The sequence below is a fragment of the Gracilinanus agilis genome, chromosome 3 (genome assembly GCF_016433145.1).
Source record: "Gracilinanus agilis isolate LMUSP501 chromosome 3, AgileGrace, whole genome shotgun sequence".
Classification (NCBI taxonomy): Eukaryota; Metazoa; Chordata; class Mammalia; order Didelphimorphia; family Didelphidae; genus Gracilinanus; species Gracilinanus agilis.
In genome coordinates this window covers 413,951,249-413,975,220 of record NC_058132.1, presented here as the reverse complement: position 1 = coordinate 413,975,220, position 23,972 = coordinate 413,951,249, and the positions used below count along the sequence as shown (strand labels likewise).

At 34.9% G+C, this 23,972-nt stretch overlaps 1 protein-coding gene across 2 annotated transcripts in view; it reads left to right on the top strand.

Moving 5' to 3' along the window:
• The first annotated feature begins 788 nt into the window (after positions 1–788).
• RRP1 (ribosomal RNA processing 1) overlaps positions 789–23,972 on the top strand; it is a 40,136-nt gene continuing 16,952 nt past the window's right edge. Inside the window, exons 1-8 of one of the 2 annotated variants that reach the window (XM_044666878.1) lie at positions 789–946; positions 3,260–3,342; positions 12,849–12,906; positions 18,229–18,314; positions 19,124–19,185; positions 23,077–23,206; positions 23,303–23,367; positions 23,621–23,796. In XM_044666878.1, coding sequence (XP_044522813.1) covers positions 814–946; positions 3,260–3,342; positions 12,849–12,906; positions 18,229–18,314; positions 19,124–19,185; positions 23,077–23,206; positions 23,303–23,367; positions 23,621–23,796 — 793 coding nt within the window. In that variant the 5' untranslated portion in view covers positions 789–813. Of the gene's footprint in view, positions 947–1,295; positions 1,330–3,259; positions 3,343–12,848; positions 12,907–18,228; positions 18,315–19,123; positions 19,186–23,076; positions 23,207–23,302; positions 23,368–23,620; positions 23,797–23,972 lie in introns of those variants that run through there. The other variant, XM_044666879.1, reaches the window with a different exon arrangement.

Below are 23,972 nucleotides of genomic sequence, written 5' to 3'. Positions count from 1 at the left end.
TTCCATATCATTGGTAATTGGACTAGAGTTATCATTTAGTGTCTTCATCCCCAACAATATCCCCATCAGCCCATGTGTTCAAGCAGTTGTTTTTCCTCTGTGTTTCTCCTCCCACAGTTCTTCCTCTGAATGTGGCTAGTTTTCTTTCTCTTAAGTCCCTCAGCCTTGCTCTGAATTCTTGCATTGCTGCTAGTAGAGAAGTCCGTGTTGTGCTCATTATACCACAGCGTGTCAGTCTCTGTGTATAATGTTCTCCTGGTTCTACTTCTTTCTCTTTGCATCAATTCCTGGAGGTCATTCCAGTTCACAGGGAATTCCTCCAGTTCTTTATTCCTTTGAGCACAATAGTATTCCATCACAGAAGGTATGCATTTTAAACAATTTTTTTTTTCTTCCAAAAAACAAAACTGTGTGTTAGGGACAGGGGGTGGTACGGAAGGCTTGTTCCATTATTGCTAAATCCATAATGAGTTGGCCTTGAAATTTGCAGCACTTCCTGAAGCTAGCTGCTTGCAATAGGAAAAAATGAATTTGGAAGGTCAGATATAAAGACCGTAATCTTCTCTACAAGAGGGATGCAGTAAATCAGTACCAGAATCTACTGGTAAACAAAGAAATAAATTTAGCCTTAGGAAGTCACAACGTTTCCCCCGCTCAGACTGCAGTTCCACGCTTCATACGCAGCCTCAGTGGTGGCGCTCTCACTTTCCCACGTGACGTTGCGCCTGTGCCGTTGTGACGTCATTGCTGCGCCGCTTTCTCTTAGTCGAGCGGGGTCATTACGGCTACGAACGCTGTTAGCTGTTTGCCATCATGTCTCCGGGGCTGGAGCTTCCAGCTGAAATACAGCTAGCGCAGCGACTAGCCGGCAACGAGAAAACTATCCGAGACCGTGCAGTGAGGAAGCTCCGGAGATACATCCGTGCCAAGACGGAAGCCGCCTCAGGTGGGGCCTTTGGCGAGCCTGAGTAGCTGGGGCACGTGGTCCAGACCCCCCTATGGGAAGGGGGAGGGGGACGTGGTGGTGCGAAGCCGCGGAGGGAGCTTTGGTGTGTTGTGGGGGAAGACGAAAGGAAAGGACAGAAAGAAAGCCGAGGGGGGGGGAGGGGGGGGTGCGGAGAGAGGATGCTGAAGTCGCCCACGTGGAGCTCGTAGCTTGGAGGAGAGGGTGAGGCTTCCCCGATGGGCGGGGAGCCCTGGATCCCCATCCTCTGTCCCGTTGTTTTGGTTTTTGCAGTGTTATGTGACTTGGTTATAGATGCTTAACTTAAGCTTTTATTGTAAGGATTTAGTTCACCCTCTTAGGTTGCATGCGGAGACCACCAAGGGGTAAGTGAATTTTCTAAATTCATGTTAGTTACAGAGCTGCAGTGTTGGGGCTAGAACCCGATCTCCCTTTCCAATCAATATTCTTTCAGTTTTGAATCTGTGAGGTGAGGATGCCTTCGGAACATTGTAGAAACAGTTCACCTCAGCATACTGGTACCCATTTTCCAAAATACAGGTGGCGTCACAGACTAGTAAGATAAAAATTGATCCTTATTTTTTATTGGTTTTCTAATTTAAAAAATGTGATTTATTAAACAAGAATCATAAAGTGGCAATTTTAAATTAGACAGTCAATAAGCATTTATTAAGCCCCTATGTTCCGGGTTCTGTTCTTCGGAATAGAGTTAGTGGCAAAACAAAATAAAGTCAAAAAACCTGTCCCTGATCTCAAGAAGTTTACAGTCCAAGGGGAATGAGGAAAAACACAACATGCAAAACAACAGTGTACAAAAAGGATATAGGATAAATAACTCCTGGACCCTGACAGTTGGGGTTTGTGATTTATCTAGCTTAGAACTAAGTCTTTACCTTTCTTCCACTAGCTCCATCAGTGCTGCTGGTCTCTTGCCAGCTCCCTTTTGTGTGTTATGTGCTTGCATCAAAATGTAAGCTGCTTGAGATGGGACATTGTCTTGGTTGTGTTTGTATCCTCAAGTTTAACATAGTACTCAGCACATAGCAAGCACTTCATAAATGTTTCATCTCTATATCTCTAGTCTGTTTCTCTATGTCAGAATGCATTTTCTCCTCAATTCTGTCTTTCTGATTTGGGTTGAAGAGTGAGGTTAGTGATAGTGATGCAGAAGAGAGTATCACTGAAACATTTTTTAAGTTTTAGCTTAGATGCCACCTCTTCTGTGAAGTCTTTCCTGTTTTTCTCTATTTTAGTGTCTAATACCTCCTCAAATCTTCCTAGAGTATTTGTCAACCTTTGCCCTGCTTATCCTACCTATGTTCATATAATGTCTTCAACCGACTATACTCTCTCCTGGAATAGTTTGTCTTTGTATATTAGCACTTAAGTATTTTGCATGTAATAAGTATTTAATGTATTTTTATAATTATCAACCAGCTTTGTTATTTTAAGAATTTATTTTACCAATTACATGTCCTAACAATTTTCCACTTAAGTTTACTGAAGTTATATGATGCAGATTGTCTCTCTTCCCTCCCCCTTCCCAAAGCTGGTAAGCAGTTTGATCTGGGTTAAGTATTTAATATTTAAATTGAACTTGATTTCATCTGAATTTAAATTAGCCCCAAATTCAGAAGGGCTCTTCTGAAAGACCATTCTGCTATATTTAATATAGTTATTTAATGTAATCGTGTAATAATGTCTGACAGACCTCTGGCATAACATTACTACACCCTCCACATAGCTGATTATTTGTTCTAACTAAAAAAGAAACCCTTAAATTTGTATTCAGTATGAATTTGAGATCATCTTGGAGTAGGGAGTATGAAAATGGTTCACTAACAAATTTTATTCATTTGTAAACATAGGAGAAAATAGTCAATTTATATAACTTGAGGTTTTCAAAGAGTTTTAGATGTATTATTGCATTTGTGTGAGTTATTATCCCATTTTACAGATGAGGAAAGGTTAAGAGTCTTGCTTAGGTTAATAGTTAATACTAAGCTGAAGTCAGATAGTAATCTCAAGTCAGATTCAAATTTGGGATCTTCTTGATGCCTACCCTCTATTCACTGTGGCACCTAGCTGTCTAAGAAATTGATATTTTAAAATCCTGCTGTATTTTTTTGTGAACATGGTGTTTACCAATTAAACTGGTTTTTTTTTTTTTGTTTTGTTTTTTTTTTGTGGTACCCGTGTGATACTTCTTATGTTACAGCAGTTTTTTAATTTTAATTTTTTTTTAGTGAAAGTTTGGACTGTTGTAATTTAAATGCCATTTTTGCTTTTGTTTAGGTGGTTTCAGTCATGAAGAATTGCTAAAAATATGGAAAGGGCTATTCTACTGTATGTGGATGCAAGACAAACCTCTCCTTCAGGTGAGATACTATTTCTTATTTTGGGTTGAATAGGGAAATTGTGGAAAGAGTCTACTTGTCATACCGGGACCTATCTAGGACAGACTTATCAGGATGATTTATACCTGTTTTAATGCAGGGAGAGAAATTGAACCAGAATTGTTAGCATCCCTGGTTTTTGATAATCTGGAGTGACTAGGACTTTAGAAGAGTATTACAGAGTCAGATTTAGAAATGTAAGGGATATGGGATACTTAGTTCTGACTTCATTGTTTTATACTTGAAGAAACTGAAGCCCAGGAAGGTTAAGTCACTTGCTGAGGTGTAATAAACATGAGAGCTTGGATTTGAACTTGTCTTCTTGTTCTTTTCTATTATACCATAGATCACTTTAGAACATGGAGAATTTTAGGGGGGAAATGGTAGGAAGAATAACAATGACAGGGCTTACCTAGCATTGGGCCCAAAGAAGTGGATAAGGATATAGAAAGGGGCTAGAAAAGTACAAAGAAATATTTTCAATCTTGCCTTTAGCCTCCCTCCAGATAACCACTGAAAATATCCTTTGAAATGAAAGGTCCGTCGATGAATGTCTTCAAACTATATTAATTAATCTATTTTGTTTGGTTTCACTTCATTCAAAAAATATTTTTTTGAATGAAATTTTTGTTGTTGTTATTCTGAATTTGGCAAATACCAACAAATGAATATGAAATAAAATTGTATATGAGATTGCAGATATCTTATATACATCTTGAATTTGTTTAAAGTATATAATAAATTTAGCCTGTTTTATGCTGTTCTTTCTTGTATTTCTTTCTGAGCTTCCTTTCATTCTTTTAGGTATTAAAAAAATTATATGTATTTTTCAATCAGCAAAAATCTACCTATTCCATCTCCTCCCTCCCCGCCCCCAGGAGAATGAATGGAAAAATAAAATCTTATTACAAACATGTAGTCAAGAAAAAAAAATTTCCACACTGAACATTCTGTGGCCATCTCATTCTGTGCTCTGAGTCTTTCACCTCTCTATCAAGAGGTGGGTAGCATATTTTATCATTAGCCCTTTGGAATCTTGGTTGGTCATTATGCTGATCAGAGTTCTGAAATCTTTCACTATTAATTATATGTTCAATATTATTGTTGTATACATTTTTCTCCTGGCTCTGTTACTTCATTCTTCATCAGCTCATAAAACTCTTTCTAGGCCCCCCTCCAGCCATCCCCTTCATAATTTCTTATAGCACAAGAGTGTGCTATCATAGTTTGTTGAACACAATTCATAAGTACCTTTTTGGATTTCCATACTTTACTAGCTCAAAAAGTTATGAATATATTTGCATATCTTTAGGAATTACTTTGTTTAGTTTTAATCCCTTTCTTAATCTACTGTCTTCTAGTTTTCCCTTCTCCCTTCTCTTTTCTCTTTCTCTGTTGAGTAAAATGTATTCCTGTACCCAGCTTTGTGAGTTGGTGAATTTTTCCCTCTTCTGATCAGTTCAGATACGGGTCAGGTACAAGTTTCAGCTATTCTACCTCCATCCTATTCTGTCCTTGTTTTTATAGATGTTTATTTATGTACTCTGTTTATTTGAGATAATTTTTCCTAAACTTTCTCCTCCTACCCCCCTACCCTTATTATATTCCTGTTCCCTTCTCTTTCTGTTCTTAAAATCATCTCATAACTGAACCACTTCCAATGCTTATCTAATTAAGATTCCCTCTATGATCTTTGATGACAGGCATCTAGAAGTGACATGTCATATCTTCATTTTCAGTGTAAGCAGTTTTATCCTTGTTCATGCATTTTTTCCTTTTTAAAAGTTTCTGTTATGTTGTCTTTGACTTTCAGAGTTGTGGTCCTTTCTTCAGGAATGCTTCATTATCTCCTTGAAGGATTATATTCAGTTTTACTGAGTAATTAATTTTTTACTGGAAGCCTGTTAGCCTTCTAGAAAATTATATTCTAAGTTGTTTGTTCCTTTATAATAGTGACTTCTTAGTTATGTCCAATCCTGGTTGTGACTTCTCTGTACTTGAATTCTTTCTGGCTTTTTGCAGTAATTCTTCTTTGACCTGGAAGCTCTGAATTTTGACTGTAATGTTCCTGAGTTGGCATTTGTGAGTTTCTTTTTAAGCAGTCACCAGATGATTCCTTCTATTTCTACTTAATTTTCTGGTACTAAGAAATATGGACAGTTTTCTTTTAAGGTTTCTTGAAATAAGATGTCAGAGCTCTTTTTTTTTAGTCATTGTGTTCAAGTAGTTTGATGCTTTTTTTTTTCTCCTCTGTCTGTTTTTGAGGTTAATTTTTTTTTTTTAATGAGATACCTTATACTTTTGTTTAAGCCTTTTGACTTAGTTTTACTATTTCTTATAGCTTCATAGAACTGTTCTAATTTTTAGGGAGTTTGTTGCTTGAGGAAAGTTTTATGCCTCTTCTGCTAAGCTGTTAATTCACTTTTAAATTCTTCCATTATTTTTATTTTTTAAATTATTTTTATCTATTTCATTAAATATTTACTAATTATGTGTTTTAAAAATTCTTTGACAATCATCTTTTAAAATTTTGAGTTCTAAATTCTTTCCTTCCCTTCCACCAGTCCCCCCTCCATGAGAAGGCAAACTGTTTGAATTTAATTATACCTGTGGAATCATGCAAAACATATTTACATGTTTGCCATGTTGCCAAAGAAAACACAAAATAAAACAAAGAATTTTTTTTTTAAACCTTTACCTTCTTTTTTGGAGTCAATACTGGTAAGGGCTAGGCAATGGGGGTTAAGTGACTTGCCCAGGGTCACACAGCTAGGAAGTGTCTGAAGCCAGGTTTGAACCTAGGATCTCCCGTCTCTAGGCCTGGCTCTCAATCCACTGAGCTACCCAGCTGCCTCCAAAAGAAATTTTTTTTAAGTGTGTTTCAGTCAGCATTCAGAGTTCATCAGTTTTCTCTCTGGAGGTGGATAGCATTTTTCATCATGCTTCCTTTGGAATTGTTTTGGATCATTGTATTAATCAGAGTAGCTAAGTCTTTCATAGTTGATAATAATTAAAATATTGCTATTGCTATGTTCAGTGGCCTGGTTCTGCTCACTTCACTTTGCATCAGTTCATGTAAGTTTTCCAGGTTTTTCTGAAACCATCCTACTTGTTGTTTTATATAGTACAGTAGTATTCCAATCCAGACATATGCCACAACTCATTTAGCCATTCCCCAATTGATGGACATCCCCTTAATTTCCAATTTTTCAAAAAAAAAAAAAAAAGAACTGCTATAAATATTTTTGCACAAATAGGACCTTTCCCTTTTCTTTAATCTTTTTGGAGTACAGACCTGGTAGTGGTATTGCTGAATCAAAGGGTTTGACCAATTTTAAAGTTTTTGGCACTAATTCCAAATTGTTCTCTGGAATGGTTAGATTAGTTCAAAATTCTATCAATAGTGGATTTGTGTCCCAATTTTCCCACATCCCCTCCCACATTTGTCATTTTCCCATTTTGTCATGTTAGCCAAACTGATAGGTGTGAGGTAGTACCTAAGAAGTTTTAATTTGAATTTCTCTAATCAATAGTTATCTAGAATATTTTTTTAATATGACTATAGATAGCTTTGATTTCTTCTGAAAACTGCCAGTCCATCTCCTTTAGCCATTTATCAATTGGGGAATGACTTTTATTCTTCTAAATTTGACTTAGTTCTCTATATTAAGAAACTAGGCCTTTTATCAGAGACACTTGATATAAAATTTTTTCCCCAGATTTCTACTTCCCTTTTAATCTTGACTGCATTGTATTTGTTTAAACAAAAACTTTTAAACTTGATATAATTGAAATTATCCATTTTACTTTTTGTAGTGCTCTCTAACACTTCTTTGGTTATAATTTTTTTCCTTTATCCATGGATCTGACAGATAGACTATTCCATTTCCCCCTAATTTACTTGTAATGTTATCCCTTATGTCTTAAATCATGTACCCATTTTGACCTTACCTTAGAATATTGTGTGACAGAGACTGGTAAATTGTGGCACAAAAATCAAACATAATGGACTTCTCTACTAGTAGCAATGCAATGATCCAGGACAATTCTAAGAGACTTATGAGAAAGAATGCTATCCATACCCAGAGAAAGAACTGTGGGAGTAGAAACATAGAAGAAAAACATTTCTTTGATCACATGGTTCGATCGGGAATGTAGACTCTAAATGATCACCCTAGTGCAAATATGGAAATAGGTCTTGATCAATGGTACATGTAAAACCCAGTGGAATTGCTTGTTGGCTACGGGAGGGGGAGGGAGAAGGGAAGGGAAAGAATATGAATCATGTGACCATGGGAAAATATTCTAAATTAAATAAATAAGCAAAAAAATTTAAAGTAGAATTTGAAAATAGATTATGGCATGAAACAATGGTCTATGCCTAGTTTTTTCCAGAATTCTTATCAGTTTTTCCTAGCAAATTTTGTCAATTACTGAGTTCTTACTCTATATTATATAACTGATCCACCACTCTATTCCTTAGCCTGTACTAGATTGTTTTCAGGATTACTACTTTGTAATATATGAAATCTGAAACTTTTAGATCTCCTTCCATAATTTTTTCCCATTAATTCCTTGATATTCTCGACCTTTTGTTTTTCCAGATGACTTTTGTCACTATTTTTTTCTAGTTTTATAAAATAATTTTTTTGTAGTTTGATTGGTATGGCACTGAATAAATAAATTAACTTAGAATTGTCATTTTTATTATATTGACTCAACCCACCCATGAGCATTTAATATTTCTCCAATTGTTAGGTTTATCTTTGTGTGAAAAGTATTTTGTAATTCTTTTTGAATTTTGTATTTTGAATGAATTTTGTAATTCATATAATTTCTGAGTCTGTCTTAGCAAGTAGATTCCCAAGTATTTTATATTTTCTGCAGTTTCAAAATTTTTAGAATTTTTACCTTCTGTCTTAAAATCAATGCCAAGTATCAGTTCCCTGGCAAAAGAATGGTAGTGACTAGGCAATTAGGGTTAAATAACTTGCCCAAGGTCACACAGCTAGGAAATCTCTGAATCCACATTTGAATCCAAGACTTCCCATCTCCAGGCATGGCTCTCTTTCCATTGAGACTCCTATGTTTACCCCAGTTATTTTAAATGGAATTTCTCTTTCTATCTCTTGCTGCTCTGTTTTGTTGAGAATATATAAAATAGGAATGATTTATGTGAATTTATTTTATATCCAGCAACTTTGCTGAAGTTGTACCTTGTTTCAACTAGTTTGTTAGTTGATTCTAGGATTCTCTTAAGTATTCTATCATTATCTGCAAAGAATGATAGTTTTTGTTTCCTCATTGCCTATTTTAACCCCTTAAATTTCTTTTTCTTGTCTTGTTGCTATAGCTAGCATTTCTATTACAATATTGAATAATAGCGATAATAGTAGAGATCCTAGCTTCACATGATCTTATTAGAAAGGCTTCTAGTTTATCCCCATTATACATAATGTTTGCTGTTGCTTTTAGAAAGATACGGACTGATCATTTTAGGAAAGGCTCTATTGACTCCTATGCTTTCTGGTATTTTTAATAGGAATGAGTATTACATCTTGTCAAAGGCTTTTTCTGCAGTTTTTGATATTATGTGATTTTTGTATTTAAAGTAGTGTTGTTGATATAGTGTTATGCTGATAGTTTTCCTAGCATTGAACCAGTCCTGCATTCCTGGTGTAAATCTCACCTGTGTTTGATTGTTGTGATATATTGCTAAAATCTCCTAGTGTTTTAGTTTAAAAATTTATATAATTTATAAATCTATATACAAACCCCTGATGGTTTATGATATTCTTTGGGTGAAGGCACCCCTTTGAATGCAAATTGCACAGACTGGGCTAGTAAGGGGAAGAAGAATGAAATTTAAAGCAGCCCAGGGTTGCTTGTGAAAGAAACTGGGGAAGGGAGCTGTAGAATAGTGAAGAGGCTATTAACCTAGCCTCAGGTTCATAAAACTTATTCCTAAATCACATCTAGTTTTGAACATTTTAAAAATACAAACTCAAAAGACATCCCCAAATCCCAAAAATACTTTGTATAATAAAGACACTGGTTGCTTTGGATAGTAAAGACATAAGTTGTTTCTGTCTCACACAGGCCAAAGGTAATTAAGATGCCTTTGTATTCTGAATGGGATGGGGCAGTCTGATCCTGCAAGGGATGCTGTCTTGGAAGAGACCTGCTTTTCATTTTGGAGATATTAATATTGCTAATATATTTGAGAATAACACGAATTTGTCACTCCATACAAACCCCACCACAGGAATAAGCTTTACCACAGACTTGCAGACTCTGCCATCTGTGTGTACTCAGGCTACATTGTGACCCACCCACTTTCCTCCACTGCTGGGCAAAGGGGCAGGTGATATAGTCAGCTTGGGGAGAGGAGCATCCTAGCTGCACCTCCCTCTGGCTTTCTAGTTAGGAACTCTGGTGAACTCTGTGCTGCAGGGATGGAGGCACTGGGTCCTTGACATGAGTGCCCACAGAGAGGTCCTCTGCCTGCCATGTGTAGCAGACATTCCATAGATTCGCCATCTGGGTCTTAGTTTTCTTTCTCTGTTTTTGCTCTCCTTGGTTTAAATATCAAAACCATATTTGTGCCATAAAAGGAATATGATAAGATTCCTTCTTTATCCATTTTTTTCAAATAATTTAAATAGTATTGAGATTAGTTGTTCCTTAAATGTTTCACTTGTGATTCTTTTTGGCCCTAGGAATTATTTCTTAGAGAATTCATTGATGGCTTCTTCAATTTCTTTTTAATATATGGTTATTTAAGTATTCTGTTTCCACTTCTGCTAATCTGGAAAGCTTAAATTTTTGAAAGTATCCATCTGTTTCACTTAAAATGGGGCAAAATAACACCTTTAAATGTTTAATTTCATTTTCATTAGAGATACATTCACCCTTTTCACTTTTGAAACTGGTAATTTGGTTTTCTTTTAATCAAGTTAACCAGTGGTTTATCTATTTTATTGTTTGTTTTCATAAAACCAGCTCCTAGTTTTATTTATTGGTTCAATACTATTTTTTCTTATACTTTTAATTGTATTAATCTTTTCTTTGATTTTTAAGGATTCCCATTTTGGTGTTTAATTGAGGATTTTAACATTTGTTCCTTTTCTAGTTTTTTTAGTTTCCCTCTCAATTTACTGATTTGTTCTTTCTCTCTTATTGGTGTATGCACTTAAAGATAGAATTTTCCCCCTAAGTGCTGCTTTGGCTGTATCCCATAAGTTTTGGAATGTTGTCTCATTGTTATCTTTCCCTTTAATAAAATTATTCATTGTTTTTATGTTTTGTTTTTGTACCCATTCATTCTTTAAGACTAGTTTCCAAATAGCTTTTAATCTATTCTTTGGTCCTTTAGTAAATGTAATTTTATTTTATTATGGTCTGAAAAAAGTACAGCTAATATTTCTGCTTTTCTCCATTTGGTTCTGAAGTTTTTATACCCCAATACATGATCAATTTTTGTGAAGGTGCCATATGTAGATGAGGAAAATGTATATTTTTTTCTATTCTTTCAGTTTTCTCCAGAGGTCTATTATATCTAACTTTTCTAAGATTCTAGTTCTCTTTTTTGACTTCTTATGTACTTTATGGTTAAATTTATCTACCTTTGAGAGGAGAAACTTGAGGTAGTCCTCCACTAGTAGAGTTTTATTGTCTAGTTGCTTCTTTAAATTTTTTCCCTCTTGTTTAACTTTTCCTTTTTAAAAAAAAAAAAAACCCTTGCCTTCTGTCTTAAAATCAATATTGCGTATTGATTCCAAGGCAGAAGAGCAGTAAGGGATGGGGGTTAAGTGACTTGTCCAGGGTCACACAGTTAGGAAGTGTCTCTGAGATCATATTTGAACCCAGCACCTCCCATCTTTAGGCCTGGCTCTCAATCCACTGAGCCACCCAGCTGCCCCTTAACTTTTCCTTTTAAGAATTTAGTTGTAATGCTGCTCGATCACATGGTTTGATGGGGATATGATTGGAGATGTAGACTTTGATCACGCTAGTGCAAATATTAATAATATGGAAATAGGTCTGGATCAATAACACATATGGAATTGTTTGTTGGCTATGGGAGGGAGGTGGGAGGAGGGGAGGGAAAGGACATGAATCATGTAACCATGGAAAAATATTCTAAATTAACTAATTAAATAAACTTTAAAAAGAGTTTAGTTGTTATGCCATTTGGTACTTATGTGTTTAATATTGATATTACATCATCATTCCTTATAGCAAGATAGTTTCCTTGCCTTTTTTGTCCATTTTTGCTTTTGCTTTGTCTGAGATCATGATTGCTATTTCTGCCTTTTTTACTTCAGCTGAAGTATAATAAATTCTGTTCTTGGCCCTTATTGTTTGTTTCAAGTGTGTTTCTTGTAAATATACTTGTTGGATCCTGGTCTTTAATCCATTCTGCTATTCACTTCTGTTTATGGATGAATTTATCTGATTCCCATTCCTAACTGCATTTCCCTCCATCCTATTTTCTTGTATTTATCCATCTCTTTCCCACACATACCCCTAGATTTTTTTATATATTTCACCTTTTTGAATTGAATTATATGTGAATGAGGTTCACACATTGACTCCCCAATTTTCCCCTCCATTGTAAAAGTTCTTCCTTATGCATCTCTTTAAAGTGAAATATTTTCCCCTCTATTCTAGGGCATCCTTTTTTTCTCATCTATCCATTTTTCTACATCATTCCAACATAATCAACTCACTCTCACACCCTCTTTCTATTTGGAATCCTTCCAACTGACCTAATAAATGATAAAGATCTTAGAAGATACATGTATCTTCCAATATAGAAAGGTAAACAGTTTAACCTTATTGTGCCTTTTTTTTTTTCATGTTTGCCTTTTTATGTTTATTTTGAGTCTTCCATTTGAAAGTCAAATTTTCTATTCAGCTCTGGCCTTTTCATCAAGTATACTGTCCTTTATTTCATTAAATATCTATTTTTTTCCTCTGGAAGAGTATAATCAGTTTTGCTGGGCAGCTGATTCTTCATTGTAATCTTAGTTCTTTGCCTTCATGAATATTATATTCCAAGGCCACTACTTCTTTGGTATAGTAGCTGCTAAATATTGTGTGATCATGACTGTGGTTTCATTATATTTGAATGGTTTCTTTCTTACTGCTTCCCACCCTCCCTTCATCCTTTTCTTCTTCCCTTTCTCCTTCCCTCTTTTCCAGACACTGTCATCCAACTTACTAATGTAACCATAGGACTTCTAGACCTTTCCATCTTCTCTAGAACTGATTTTTAAAAATATATATATAATCTCCCCCAATCAGAGTGTGAACTCCTTAAGAAAAGGCCTTATTCAAGTGCTTATCCCATAGTTGTGATTATCCCCCTTCCCCCCACAACCCACCCCCAATTCACTAGACTCATTCATGTAATCATCAGGGAATTTTTTTTTTGTTTCCCATACACGTAATCACCAGGGAATTTTTATTTATTTCCTGCACAGGAGGAACTTGGAAATACAATTTCCCAGCTTATTCATGTTTTTCAAAATGTGGAAACCCGTAAGTATATTGTGACCTTATTTAAGATGTACTTTAAGGGGGCAGCTGGGTAGCTCAGTAGATTGAGAGCCAGGCCTAGAGATGGGAGGTCCTAGGTTCAAATCTGGCCTCAGACACTTCTAGCTGTGTGACCCTGGGTAAGTCATTTAACCCCCAAGCCTAGCACTTACCACTCTTCTGCATTGGAGCCAATACACAGTATTGACTCCAAGACGAAAGGTAAGGGTTTAAAAAATATATATATATATACTTTAAGTATTGAATTAGAGCTTTGTGGATTAAAACAAATAAATAAATAGGCTTTTGAAATTTACGGCAATCAGCACAACTATATCCCAGATTTCCTCTTAGCTCAAAGACTGAAGCAGAATCCATAGAATTCTCACAGGGTAGTGAAATTTAGCCTATCTCATTAAATTCCATTTATTTCTACTGCCTCTTTTTTAATGATTAATCAATATATGACTAGTTGGCATTAAAATCTTGGGGTGCCTTTGTCTCCAGTGTTTGTTGTTTAAGTATTACTTAATACTATAAAAAAGTAATATACTTTAGAGAGGTATTATTAGCAGGTTGCCACAAGAAATAGAGATTTTGCTTCAGTTCTCCTTCCATTGATGTAGTAGTCAAAGACCACAGCTACTGACATTTAATCAGGACTTAAGGATATTTAAAGTATTCAGCTACCATGGGCATTCAACCAGCAACATTCCAGTTTAAAACATAATGGGAGGGGGCAGCTGGGTAGCTCAGTGGATTGAGAGCCAGGCCTAGAGACAGGAGGTCCTAGGTTCAAATCCGGCCTCAGATACTTCCCAGCTGTGTGACCCTGGGCAAGTCACTTGACCCCCATTGCCTACCCTTACCAATCTTCTACCTATAAGTCACTACACAGAAGTTAAGGGTTTAAAAAATTAAAAAAAAAAAACATAATGGGAAATATTTTACAAAATAAATAAAGATACAGTAGAACAAGATAATGTTAAGATATGTTTTTCTAAGTCAATATGCAGTCTGAAGCTCTCCTAACATAAGGTTTAGTTGCTCTGTTTCCATTTGTGTTTGAAACCACTGACTTAGGATGAGTGCAGTGAAAGACACTTTAATATTGCCTCTTATATGGGTATATTTTCTTAATGACAGAATATTAGGTTCTCTGTTAGGATGTAAGTATATATGGTAGTATGTCAAGGGCATACAATTTGCCAATGAATAAAATAAATATTCGAACTTTCCAATATAAGGAGAAAAAAAAATGTTTAGACCCTTAACTTCTATCTTAGGATCAATCCTAAGAATTTGTTCTAAGGCAGTAGAGTGGTAAGAGTTAGGCAATTGGGGTTACTATCTCCTACTGGAGTCGCATAGCTAGGAAGTATCTGAGGGCAGATTTGAACTCGGGACTTTTAGTCTCCAGACCTGACTCTATCCACTTAGCTACCTAGCTGTTCCTCAAGGAAATAATTTTAAAACCTTGCCTAGGCCTCCCAAATGCTTTGTCTCTCTCTGCTTTTCTAGTGACCTCATACTCCCTTTTTTTCTAGCCTTGCCTTAAGTTTTTATATCAATTCCAAGACAGAAGGGCAATAAGGGCTATAGGCAGTTAGGGTTAATTGACTTTCCAAGGTTATATAGCTAGGAAGTATCTAAACCCAAATTTGAACCCAGGACTTCCTGTCTCTAGGCCTGGCTCTCAGTCCACTGAATCACCTTATCACTTGAATCCATGGAATTGTGCTGGGAGTATGTAAGCTACTTTTTATCTTTATTACAGGGGATGGCTTACTAGTTAGAAAATGGGAGTAAAATATTTTTGGGAAAAGAAAGTTTTATAAAAACGAGATATAAAAAATGAAAGTAAGAATTGCCAAGCAATGATGGTTAGTGCTTGAAGCAATTTTTTGTCAGCTTGATGTTAGAGCCAGTAGTACTATTTTCCTGGAGTAGCCATTCAAAACATAATAGAGTAATTCTCAGAGTTTAATAGTTACATGCACAGCATCTCACAGTTGGTCATATGGGACTGAATAATAATGGCAAATCCCTTAACTTCTCTGGGCTCCAGTTTTTCCACCTGAAAAATAAGAATTAGCTGAGATGCCCTCAGAAATCTCTACTATTTCTATGTCAGGGGTCTGTGGCCTGTGTGATGGATTTTAGGATCTGGAAATTTGAATGCTTAAAAAAATTATATCTTTATTTTTATATTTATAAACATTCTGAGAAGGGCTCCATAAGACTGTCCATAATAACAAGAAAGGACCCCTGCTCTAGCTTTATAATCCTATGATCCTGCTAGAGGAATCTAGAAAGTTTTGCTAAGCATTTTGGAGGTCTGGTCAAGAAATTAAAGAGTATCTTAAAGAACCAGTTGATGTTTCCTTTATTGCTACCAATGAAATGCAGAGACTTGAGAAGAGAGGTGAATTAGGAAAGCGAATAATACCTGGTTAATAAGATGGTGTCTGCAGATGAAATTTGGATTTCTGGATTATAGCTTACAATGTAGGAATGATGTATGCACTTATTAAATAATGAAGTTTGCTATCATGTGCAAATTTTAACTAATGCAGAGCGTCTTAGAATATATTGGTTGTGTAAAATGAGGTGCTACTGTACTCATAAGAGCTAGTAAAATTTTATTAGCTTAGTTTTGAATGTCAATTTAAAGTGCGTTTGAAATGATTCTTCCAGGATAAGGACTTATATACATTTGGAAAATGCTCCTCTGGGGGGGGGGGGTGGCCTTCTTTAGAGAACATGGATCCTGGTATCTTTGACTCTGAATTGCCCATTTCCTAGAACAGCAGGAGAAACACAAATGTGATTTCAAACTACACCTCTTCCCCATCTTCGAGAAGAGTAGGGATTCAGTTTGCACCCTTTTTGTATATAAATTAAAATGTCTTATCATTTTTAAAGGACTTTTAAACTCAAAAGTGTTGTGAGGAAGATTAGTTGGTAAGGAGAAGAGAAAAAGGAAAAACTGCTTTACCAGTCTTCCAAACTTGATACCATTAAGATTACAGTGTAGTGGGACAGCTGGGTTGCTCAGTGGATTGAGCATCAGGCCTAGAGACGGGAGGTCCTAGGTTCAAATCCAGCCTCAGACACTTCCCAGCTGTGTGACCCTGGGCAAGTCACTTGACACCCATTGCCCGCCCTTACCACTCTTCCACCAAGGAGCCAATACACAGAAGTTAAGGGTTAAAAAAAAATAAAATATATATGTATATATATAAAAAATATTACAGTGTAGGAAAAAAGATTTAGTAGTAGAGATAGCTGATACTAGGAGACAAAATTTGAGGGGAAAAAACCCAGTAAAACCCATGGCCTCAGCTATCCATACATAAAAGCATGAAGTATAAGTAACAAACAAGGTGTACTTCTTTAGAGATACTAATTTGAATCCTAGTGAATTTTATTATTGGAAAGATTGAATAAAATACATTATTTAGTTTTTTAGTTTCTGAACTAGTCATAAGCTAAAATATGCATTTAAAAAATTTAAGTGCTTGTCAGTCCTGGGAGGAGGAGAGAAAGAAAATGAATCATGGAAAAATATTTTTAAAATTTAATTATGATTTATGTATCTTTGAATATACACATAGATATAATCTCCTGTGATCCTTGAGTGCCCACTCTCAGTGCCCTGGGTCCACCAGCATTACTAATTCCTGCTCTTGGCTTATTGAGTAGCTTGATAACTGGTTTGTATATTCCAGATATTGGAGGATAGATGAAAAAGAAATGATAAAGAAAAAAAAGATGATAAAGAAACTGAGGAAACTAAGACCTAGGAAAGAGAAATGATTTCTTCCTCTGGGATCACACAAAGTAGTAAGCTAAGGCACTCAACTCTGAATTCCATGATCAAACAATTTGATCTTTATCCTGGCCATTTTCTGCCCTGCTGCCACCCATGGTGTTTTTTTTTTTTTTTTTTAAATTTTTTGTTGTTTTTTTTTTTTTTTATTTTAAACCCTTAACTTCTGTGTATTGACTTATAGGTGGAAGAGTGGTGAGGGTAGGCAATGGGGGTCAAGTGACTTGCCCAGGATCACACAGCTGGGAAGTGTCTGAGGCCGGATTTGAACCTAGGACCTCCCGTCTCTAGGCCCGGCTCTCAATCCACTGAGCTACCCAGCTGCCCCCCACCCATGTTTTTTTATTCTGCCCTGAAGCCTCTGCTTCCTCACCTTCCCATTCCCTCTGAGAACTTATCAAATATATACTAACCTTACAGTGATCCAGAACAATTCTGAGGGACTTGTGAAAAAGAATGCTATCTACCTCCAGAGAAAGAACTGTTGGAGTAAGAATGTGGATAGAAGCAAATGATTTATCATTTGTTTATTTGGGTGTATGTTTTGGGGTTTTGGTTTTATGAGATTTTTCACTTACAAAAATAAATAATATAGAAACATATTTTACATGATAATGCATGTATAACCAAAATTGAATTGTTTGCCAGCTCCAGAAGCAGGAAGGGAAGAAGGGAGTAAGACATTACTCATATAACTTTGGAAAACTCACATAAAAATTTATTAAAATAAGAAATAAATATATACTAATCTTGACTCTGGAAAGGGATTGCCCTATTTTTCTGTTCATCAACCCAGTTGGTTCCCCTCAGACCAAGACACTCTTCTCTGGCCATCACTCACCTATGTAGATTGTCTTCCCTTATTAGAGCATAAGCTCCTTGGGGACCTTATTTGTATCTCCAGTACTTAGTTAGCACTTAGTAAATACTTAATAAGTTTTCATTTATTCAAGTAGTAGAGGCTGATGACTCATTTTGTAGATAAAATACTTTACCTGAGTGAATTTGTTTAATTGAAGAACTGTTAATGTGAAATACTGTGCTCCCTGTCTTTGGCTTATATATGAAAAAACAAGTCATCTTGAAATCACATATATAACGGGAGGTTTTATTGTTGAATAGTAGTCATTTTTGTAAGTTTTTTAGGAAATTACATCAAAAGTATAAGATAAATTAATAAACTAATATTGTAGATTATGTTTACTTTATTTATAAAAAAATTTTTTAATGTTCTTTTTTAGATCACTATTACTCCAAGTGATTTTCTGCTTAGCTCCAGCCTTCTTTTTTAACAAATTAGTCAAGCAAAACAAATCAAAACATTGGTCATGTCTGAAAATGTGTTCTTTGTTCTACACTTCTAATCGTGCATCACCATCAATCTTCTGAAGTCATAATTAGTCAATGCATTATCAGAGTATTCTCTATTAATTACTTTACAGAAGATTGATAATCATTAATGTTAAAGCTTAGAAATCTTTTTTCTTCTATAGAACACCTGTTTGTACAAACTTTTTGGCAAACTATGAACCGCGAGTGGAATGGAATAGACCGATTACGCCTGGATAAATTCTACATGGTAAGAGATTTTCATATATGTATTCCCCACGTGATAGTCATATTCTAAGTGGACTGTGGCCATATTTTGTTAGGAAGAAGTTTAGCTCCCTAATTTGCTGCCTTGTGGTCATTATTTAGAGAAAGACATGTGGCCTATAGCTCACATGCCTCTATACTTATAGCCTGTGCTTTGAAAATGAATACTTTTTGTTGTGATGAGGTGGTCATAATTGATGTTTTCTGCCCTGATCCATAAGCCTCTGTTGTTCGACTGTGTACCATGAAATTGAAAAAAATGCATGCATGAAATTCATTTTAAAAGGCAATTGTGCACATGATAAAACCAGTGGAAATGTGTGTCGGCCATGGGTGGGGGGAATGCGAGGGGTGAAGGGGAAAGTAGGAGCATGAATCATGTAACCATGTTAAAAATGAATATTAATAAATGTTTAAAATTTAATAAAAAATATAACAATATTTAAAAAAAAGGCAATTGTGGAAGGAACTTAAGTATTCTACAAGATCAGGAAAAACATTGCCTAGATATCTCAGTTGAGTTTTAAGTGTTAGGTAAAAAGACTTATGAGAAGTTTCTTCTCCTGACTTTAAGAAGAATCAGCCTACATCCAAAAAGAAAACTCATACTTGTCTCTTTAGTCACAGTGTTGTATATATGGAGAATTTCCCTCTCTGACCATGAACACTAAGAAGTTAGAACTCTCAGATAGATATCCTAATCACTTTTTGGTGACTATCCTGCTTTTTAAAAAAATTTCTGTGGCAAACATTTTATATTTCTCTTTTACTAATTCTTCTTTTGTATTAAAGCTAATGCGCATGCTTCTGAACCAGTCCTTTGAGGTGCTAAAAAGAAATGGATGGGAGGAAAGGTCAGTAAATTATGTAATGCCATCAGACAATAAAATCTTCAGTACAAATCGCTCATTTTATGACTGCCTAATTCAGAGATTAAAAGTTTGGTTTTTGGTTAAAATTAAAATATTTTTACATACTTAAAAGATACATGGATCATAAAATAGATGTGAATTTTGGGTTGGATAATCTGAGATTTTTTTATAAAAATATAGACCACTTCAATATAACTATCTATGGTAACTTAAATTTTACAAAGCACTTTCCTCACAACTCCCTGTGAGATAGATAGCAAAAATATTGTTAGCACCATGCTTAAGACAAAAAAAACTGAAGCTGTGTAATAACTGGCCCACCCACAATCATATAGTGAAGGATAGAGATTTGGATTCAGGACCAGATGTTGGGCCCCTAAATTAAATATTCTTTCTAGTATGCCAAAAAAATTGTATAGGTTGAGGAATGACTAAATAAATTGTGGTACATAAATATAACTGAATATTTCTGTGCTATAAGAAATGGCGTCTATGACAAATATAGAGGAGCATAGACTTACATCTTTTGCAGTCAGGAAAACAATGTACACAGTGATACAACAATGTAAATAGTTAAGAAAATCAAAAGCGATTGTTGCAGGGGCAGCTGGGTGGCTCAGTGGATTGAGAGTCAGGCCCAGAGATGGGAGGTGAATGTTGCAAAATTAAAAGAATAAGCATAGTCCTAAAGAAGAGATGTGAGATATCATCCCCCATTCCTTTGAAGAGGTTGGGAAGTCAATGACTATAGAACACCACATGTATTTTCAGAATTTTTTAGATATAAAAATAAGTTTAGTTGATTTTTTTCATTTTTTTTTTACTTTAAACATACTTGTAATAAAAGGTGTCTGAAGGACAAAAATTTTGGTCTTGTTAAAAGCATCATTTTACATCAGTAAAAATTAATTTTTAGGGGCAGCTGGGTAGTTCAGTGGAGTGAGAGTCAGGCCTAGAGACAGGAGGTCCTAGGTTCAAATCTGGCCTCAGCCACTTCCCAGCTGTGTGACCCTGGGCAAGTCACTTGACCCCCATTGCCCACCCTTACCAATCTTCCACCTATGAGACAATACACCGAAGTACAAGGGTTAAAAAAAAAATTTAATTTTTTAAAAGAAAATACTTAAGAATAAGAATACTTATTTTTTAAGAAACTAACAGCAAACTTGCATTTGGTGTTCAGCTGACAATTCAGACTTTCATAAAGTAAATTAGATGATTGATCCTTCCAAAAAAAAAGCCTTTAAGTAATAGCATATTGTAAAGTATGAGTATAGGAGAAATTGAGATGACCTGGAAAGAACATTAGACTGGGAACCATGAGGGATGAAGACAATAATTATAATAATTCCTGTATTGTGATCCCATCTCTTATTTTATTTGTAAAAATTCAGATTTTCATATACTCAGTTTTAGTGTTCGACCCTGTTTCTGTTTTCATACAGTGTCTTTCTCATTTTATGCAGCTGTTAATGATCACCTTTATTCCCATATTTGTTTTGTCTTCTCTCTTTGCCTTTCTCCTCATGGGGGCACTAAAGAGCAGCAAGATGGTAGCCAACAGGCTAGTCAAAAGGGAAGGAATGAAAAGTCCTGGGTAGCCTACACTTCAAATAGCTAAATGTAAGGCATTATAATATTTTTTATATGTAGATATTTCTTCTTTGAGATTATATGACTTAGAACTAGAAAGAGCCAGTAGATATGTAGCTATGACTTATTGTTAATTATTTAAGGGCAAGGAACATAGTGAGTATATTTTTGTATCTTCTACAGTATCTGAACTGAGTAAGCTCAGCAAATAATTTTTGAATTTGTGACTTATTTGCCAATGAATAAATAATGAACTAATAAATTAAAAATATTTTTTATTTTCTACAACTAGTTAAGTCAGATGGAGAAATTGACATTCCAAAAGATGAAATAACTTGCCCAATCTAATTAAGTATTAGAGGATTCAAAGCCACCCCTCTCCTGATAAGTTCATATGCCTGGCTTTTGTCATTACTAGGAAAAATCTTATTTGGGTAGAAAGGGATTCTTAAGTTTATAATCATTTAAAAAAGAAGTATTTGTATGAAAGTCACTGTGCCCTAGTATTCATATAAAGATTAAAAAGAAACTTCAGTCTTTGCCCTCAAAGAGTTTACCTTCTATTTGGAAATGGAGAAAGAGATATGCCAAATACACATAAATATGCCACAATAAACTGGGACTAAATAAAATAGTTTGACATATAATAAACCTTGTAAGTTTAAACATTAAGAAAAAACTTTGAATTTCCTTTTTGCTGCAGCCACTTGTTTTTCCATAATTTTATGTTGAATTCACAAGATTTCAATACTTCCTTAATTTCTTCATGAAACCACACTTAGTTATTAAATGGAATAAATGGACTCTGTTGGGGCAGCTGGGTAGCTCAGTGGATTGATAGCCAGGCCTAGAGACAGAGGTCCTAGGTTCAAAATCCGGCCTCAGACACTTCCCAGCTGTGTGACCCTGGGCAAGTCACTTGACCCCCATTGCCTACCCTTACCAATCTTCCACCTATAAGTCACTACACAGAAGTTAAGGGTTTAAAATTTAAAAAAAAAACAAAAAACAACAACAAAAAAAAAACACAATAAATGAATGAATGAATGAATGAATGAATGAATGAATAAATAAACAAACAAATAAATAAATAAACAAACAAACAAACAAATAAATAAATAAATGGACTCTGTTGAAGAGACTGTTTTTCTAGGTATAGCCTTAAAAAAGGGCACAAGTTTTCAGTAAGGTTTAATTCAAATGAGTTTCCAGGCTATTGAAGCATGTTTATCTCCATCTTTCATGGCATATGGTGTGGTGTAATAACATGTTGGAGTATTTAGTCTTTTGGGGGGAATTTGTAGAATTCCAAAATGATTCTGCTTCTCAGTATAACAGTATTTAATTTATTTACATAACTTAATCATTTCCTCAGTTGGGACAAGAATTACAGCTCCACTAGTTTTTTTTAATCCCCCAAGCTTTTTTTTTTTGAAGGGGTAGAATGTTTTATAATCTTATCAGATCATACAAGCTCTCTTGGATTTCTGATAATGGTTTTGGAAATCCCTGAATGAAAAAACCTTCATATTGTTTTGCCCATTCTTTCTTAGCAATGATTAGCAGGTGTTTTTTACTTCTTTGTGTTTCTTTTTTTCAACCATATTTTGTTCTTTGGTGTAGCTGTTCCTATTTCATTGTAGGCTTAAATGGTCTTTGAAAAGCTTGGCTTACATATATATATTCACAACTACTGCAATATCTCTAAGAGTCATTGAAATGTCTTCTCTAAGAGCTACAATTTTTGCATACTTCTTTGCTTAAAAATCACAGAATTTAAAGTACTGATGTATATTATTTTTCCTTTTCTAAGTTTATAAATAAATCTTAGAACATAGACAGAATAGAATTTGATTATCTCATGATTTCTCTGCTTCATAGGATTATTGTGAGGGAAAGGATTTGTAAACCTTAAAGTGCTAAGAGTATGAATTGATTAAAACACAAATGAATACTGTCATCTTGTATTTCATCGAATAAATATAGTACCCTGCTACCTATAATCCTCTGGTAAGATGTTAAACTAATATGAAACTTTATACTAGAAAAGAAATAGGAAATTTGATTTATGAAATGTCTTAATCTTGCCTTTTTAGTCTTTAAAATTTTGTTTAAATTCTGCTATTTTTAGAGTTATTTAAAACTTGTCTTGGATTTTATTAGAATAATTTTTTCTTGGCCCAACTATTATTACTTGAATACAAAGAAAAAGAATAAATTACTTTTTATTTCTTATAATTGGTTGCTTTTTTTCTACTATCCTCCCTCTGGCCCCCCCAGTCAGATTGAACTACTTCTGGATATGCTAATGAAAGAAATTTTGCACCCGGATAGTCATGCACCTTGTGGAGTGAAGTCCCACTTTATTGATATATACTTAGAAGAACTGACTAAAGTGGGAGCAGAAGAGGTAAGGCAAACCTAGATTAATGGACCTTGGGGCTAGGGAGTAATCTTGTCTATTTAAACTTCACTTAAACAGCTTTTTATTGTCTTTCTCCAATAGCTTACAGCAGATCAAAACCTGAAGTTCATTGTTCCATTCTGCAAAATTGCAGCCAAGACAAAGGAGTACGTTTACATATGACCTCTGTTAGACTTGACTGTTCTTAATTGCCATTAAGCCATTCAAGCTGACTGGTTTTCTAAAATGTTAGTTTTAGGAAGAAAAAAGGAGTAATGGTCATTCGGGTGGGTATGTTCTAATCTAAAAATATCTAGGATTCCATTGAATTGTATGGTTAACTGGGGTTTATGGTAAAAGGTTGTCTTGAGATAATTATATTTAAGCTTCACATTCATAGTTTACATTTCTCCCCTTTAGTTCTACTTTGTTATATAATATAGTTGGAGGTATCTTTGAAACAATTTTGGAACAAGCTCCTTTTGCTATTGAAGATTTAATAAGAGAATTAAATGCAACTCAAGAGGAAAGTGAAATGTCAGAAGATGAATCAAATGATATGACACTCAAAGGGTTACCTAGGAAGCAAAAGAAAGGTAAGATGCTAGAATGAATTTAAACTTACATGCATATATATATAATTTTATTGCTGTTTTTTGTTTTTTTATTACTTAAAGTTCCTCCTTCCTCTCTCAGAGAGCCATGCCATATGACAGAATATTTTTGTAAGAAAAAGAGGAAGAGAAAAACAGTCAGCAAAATTGATTAACAT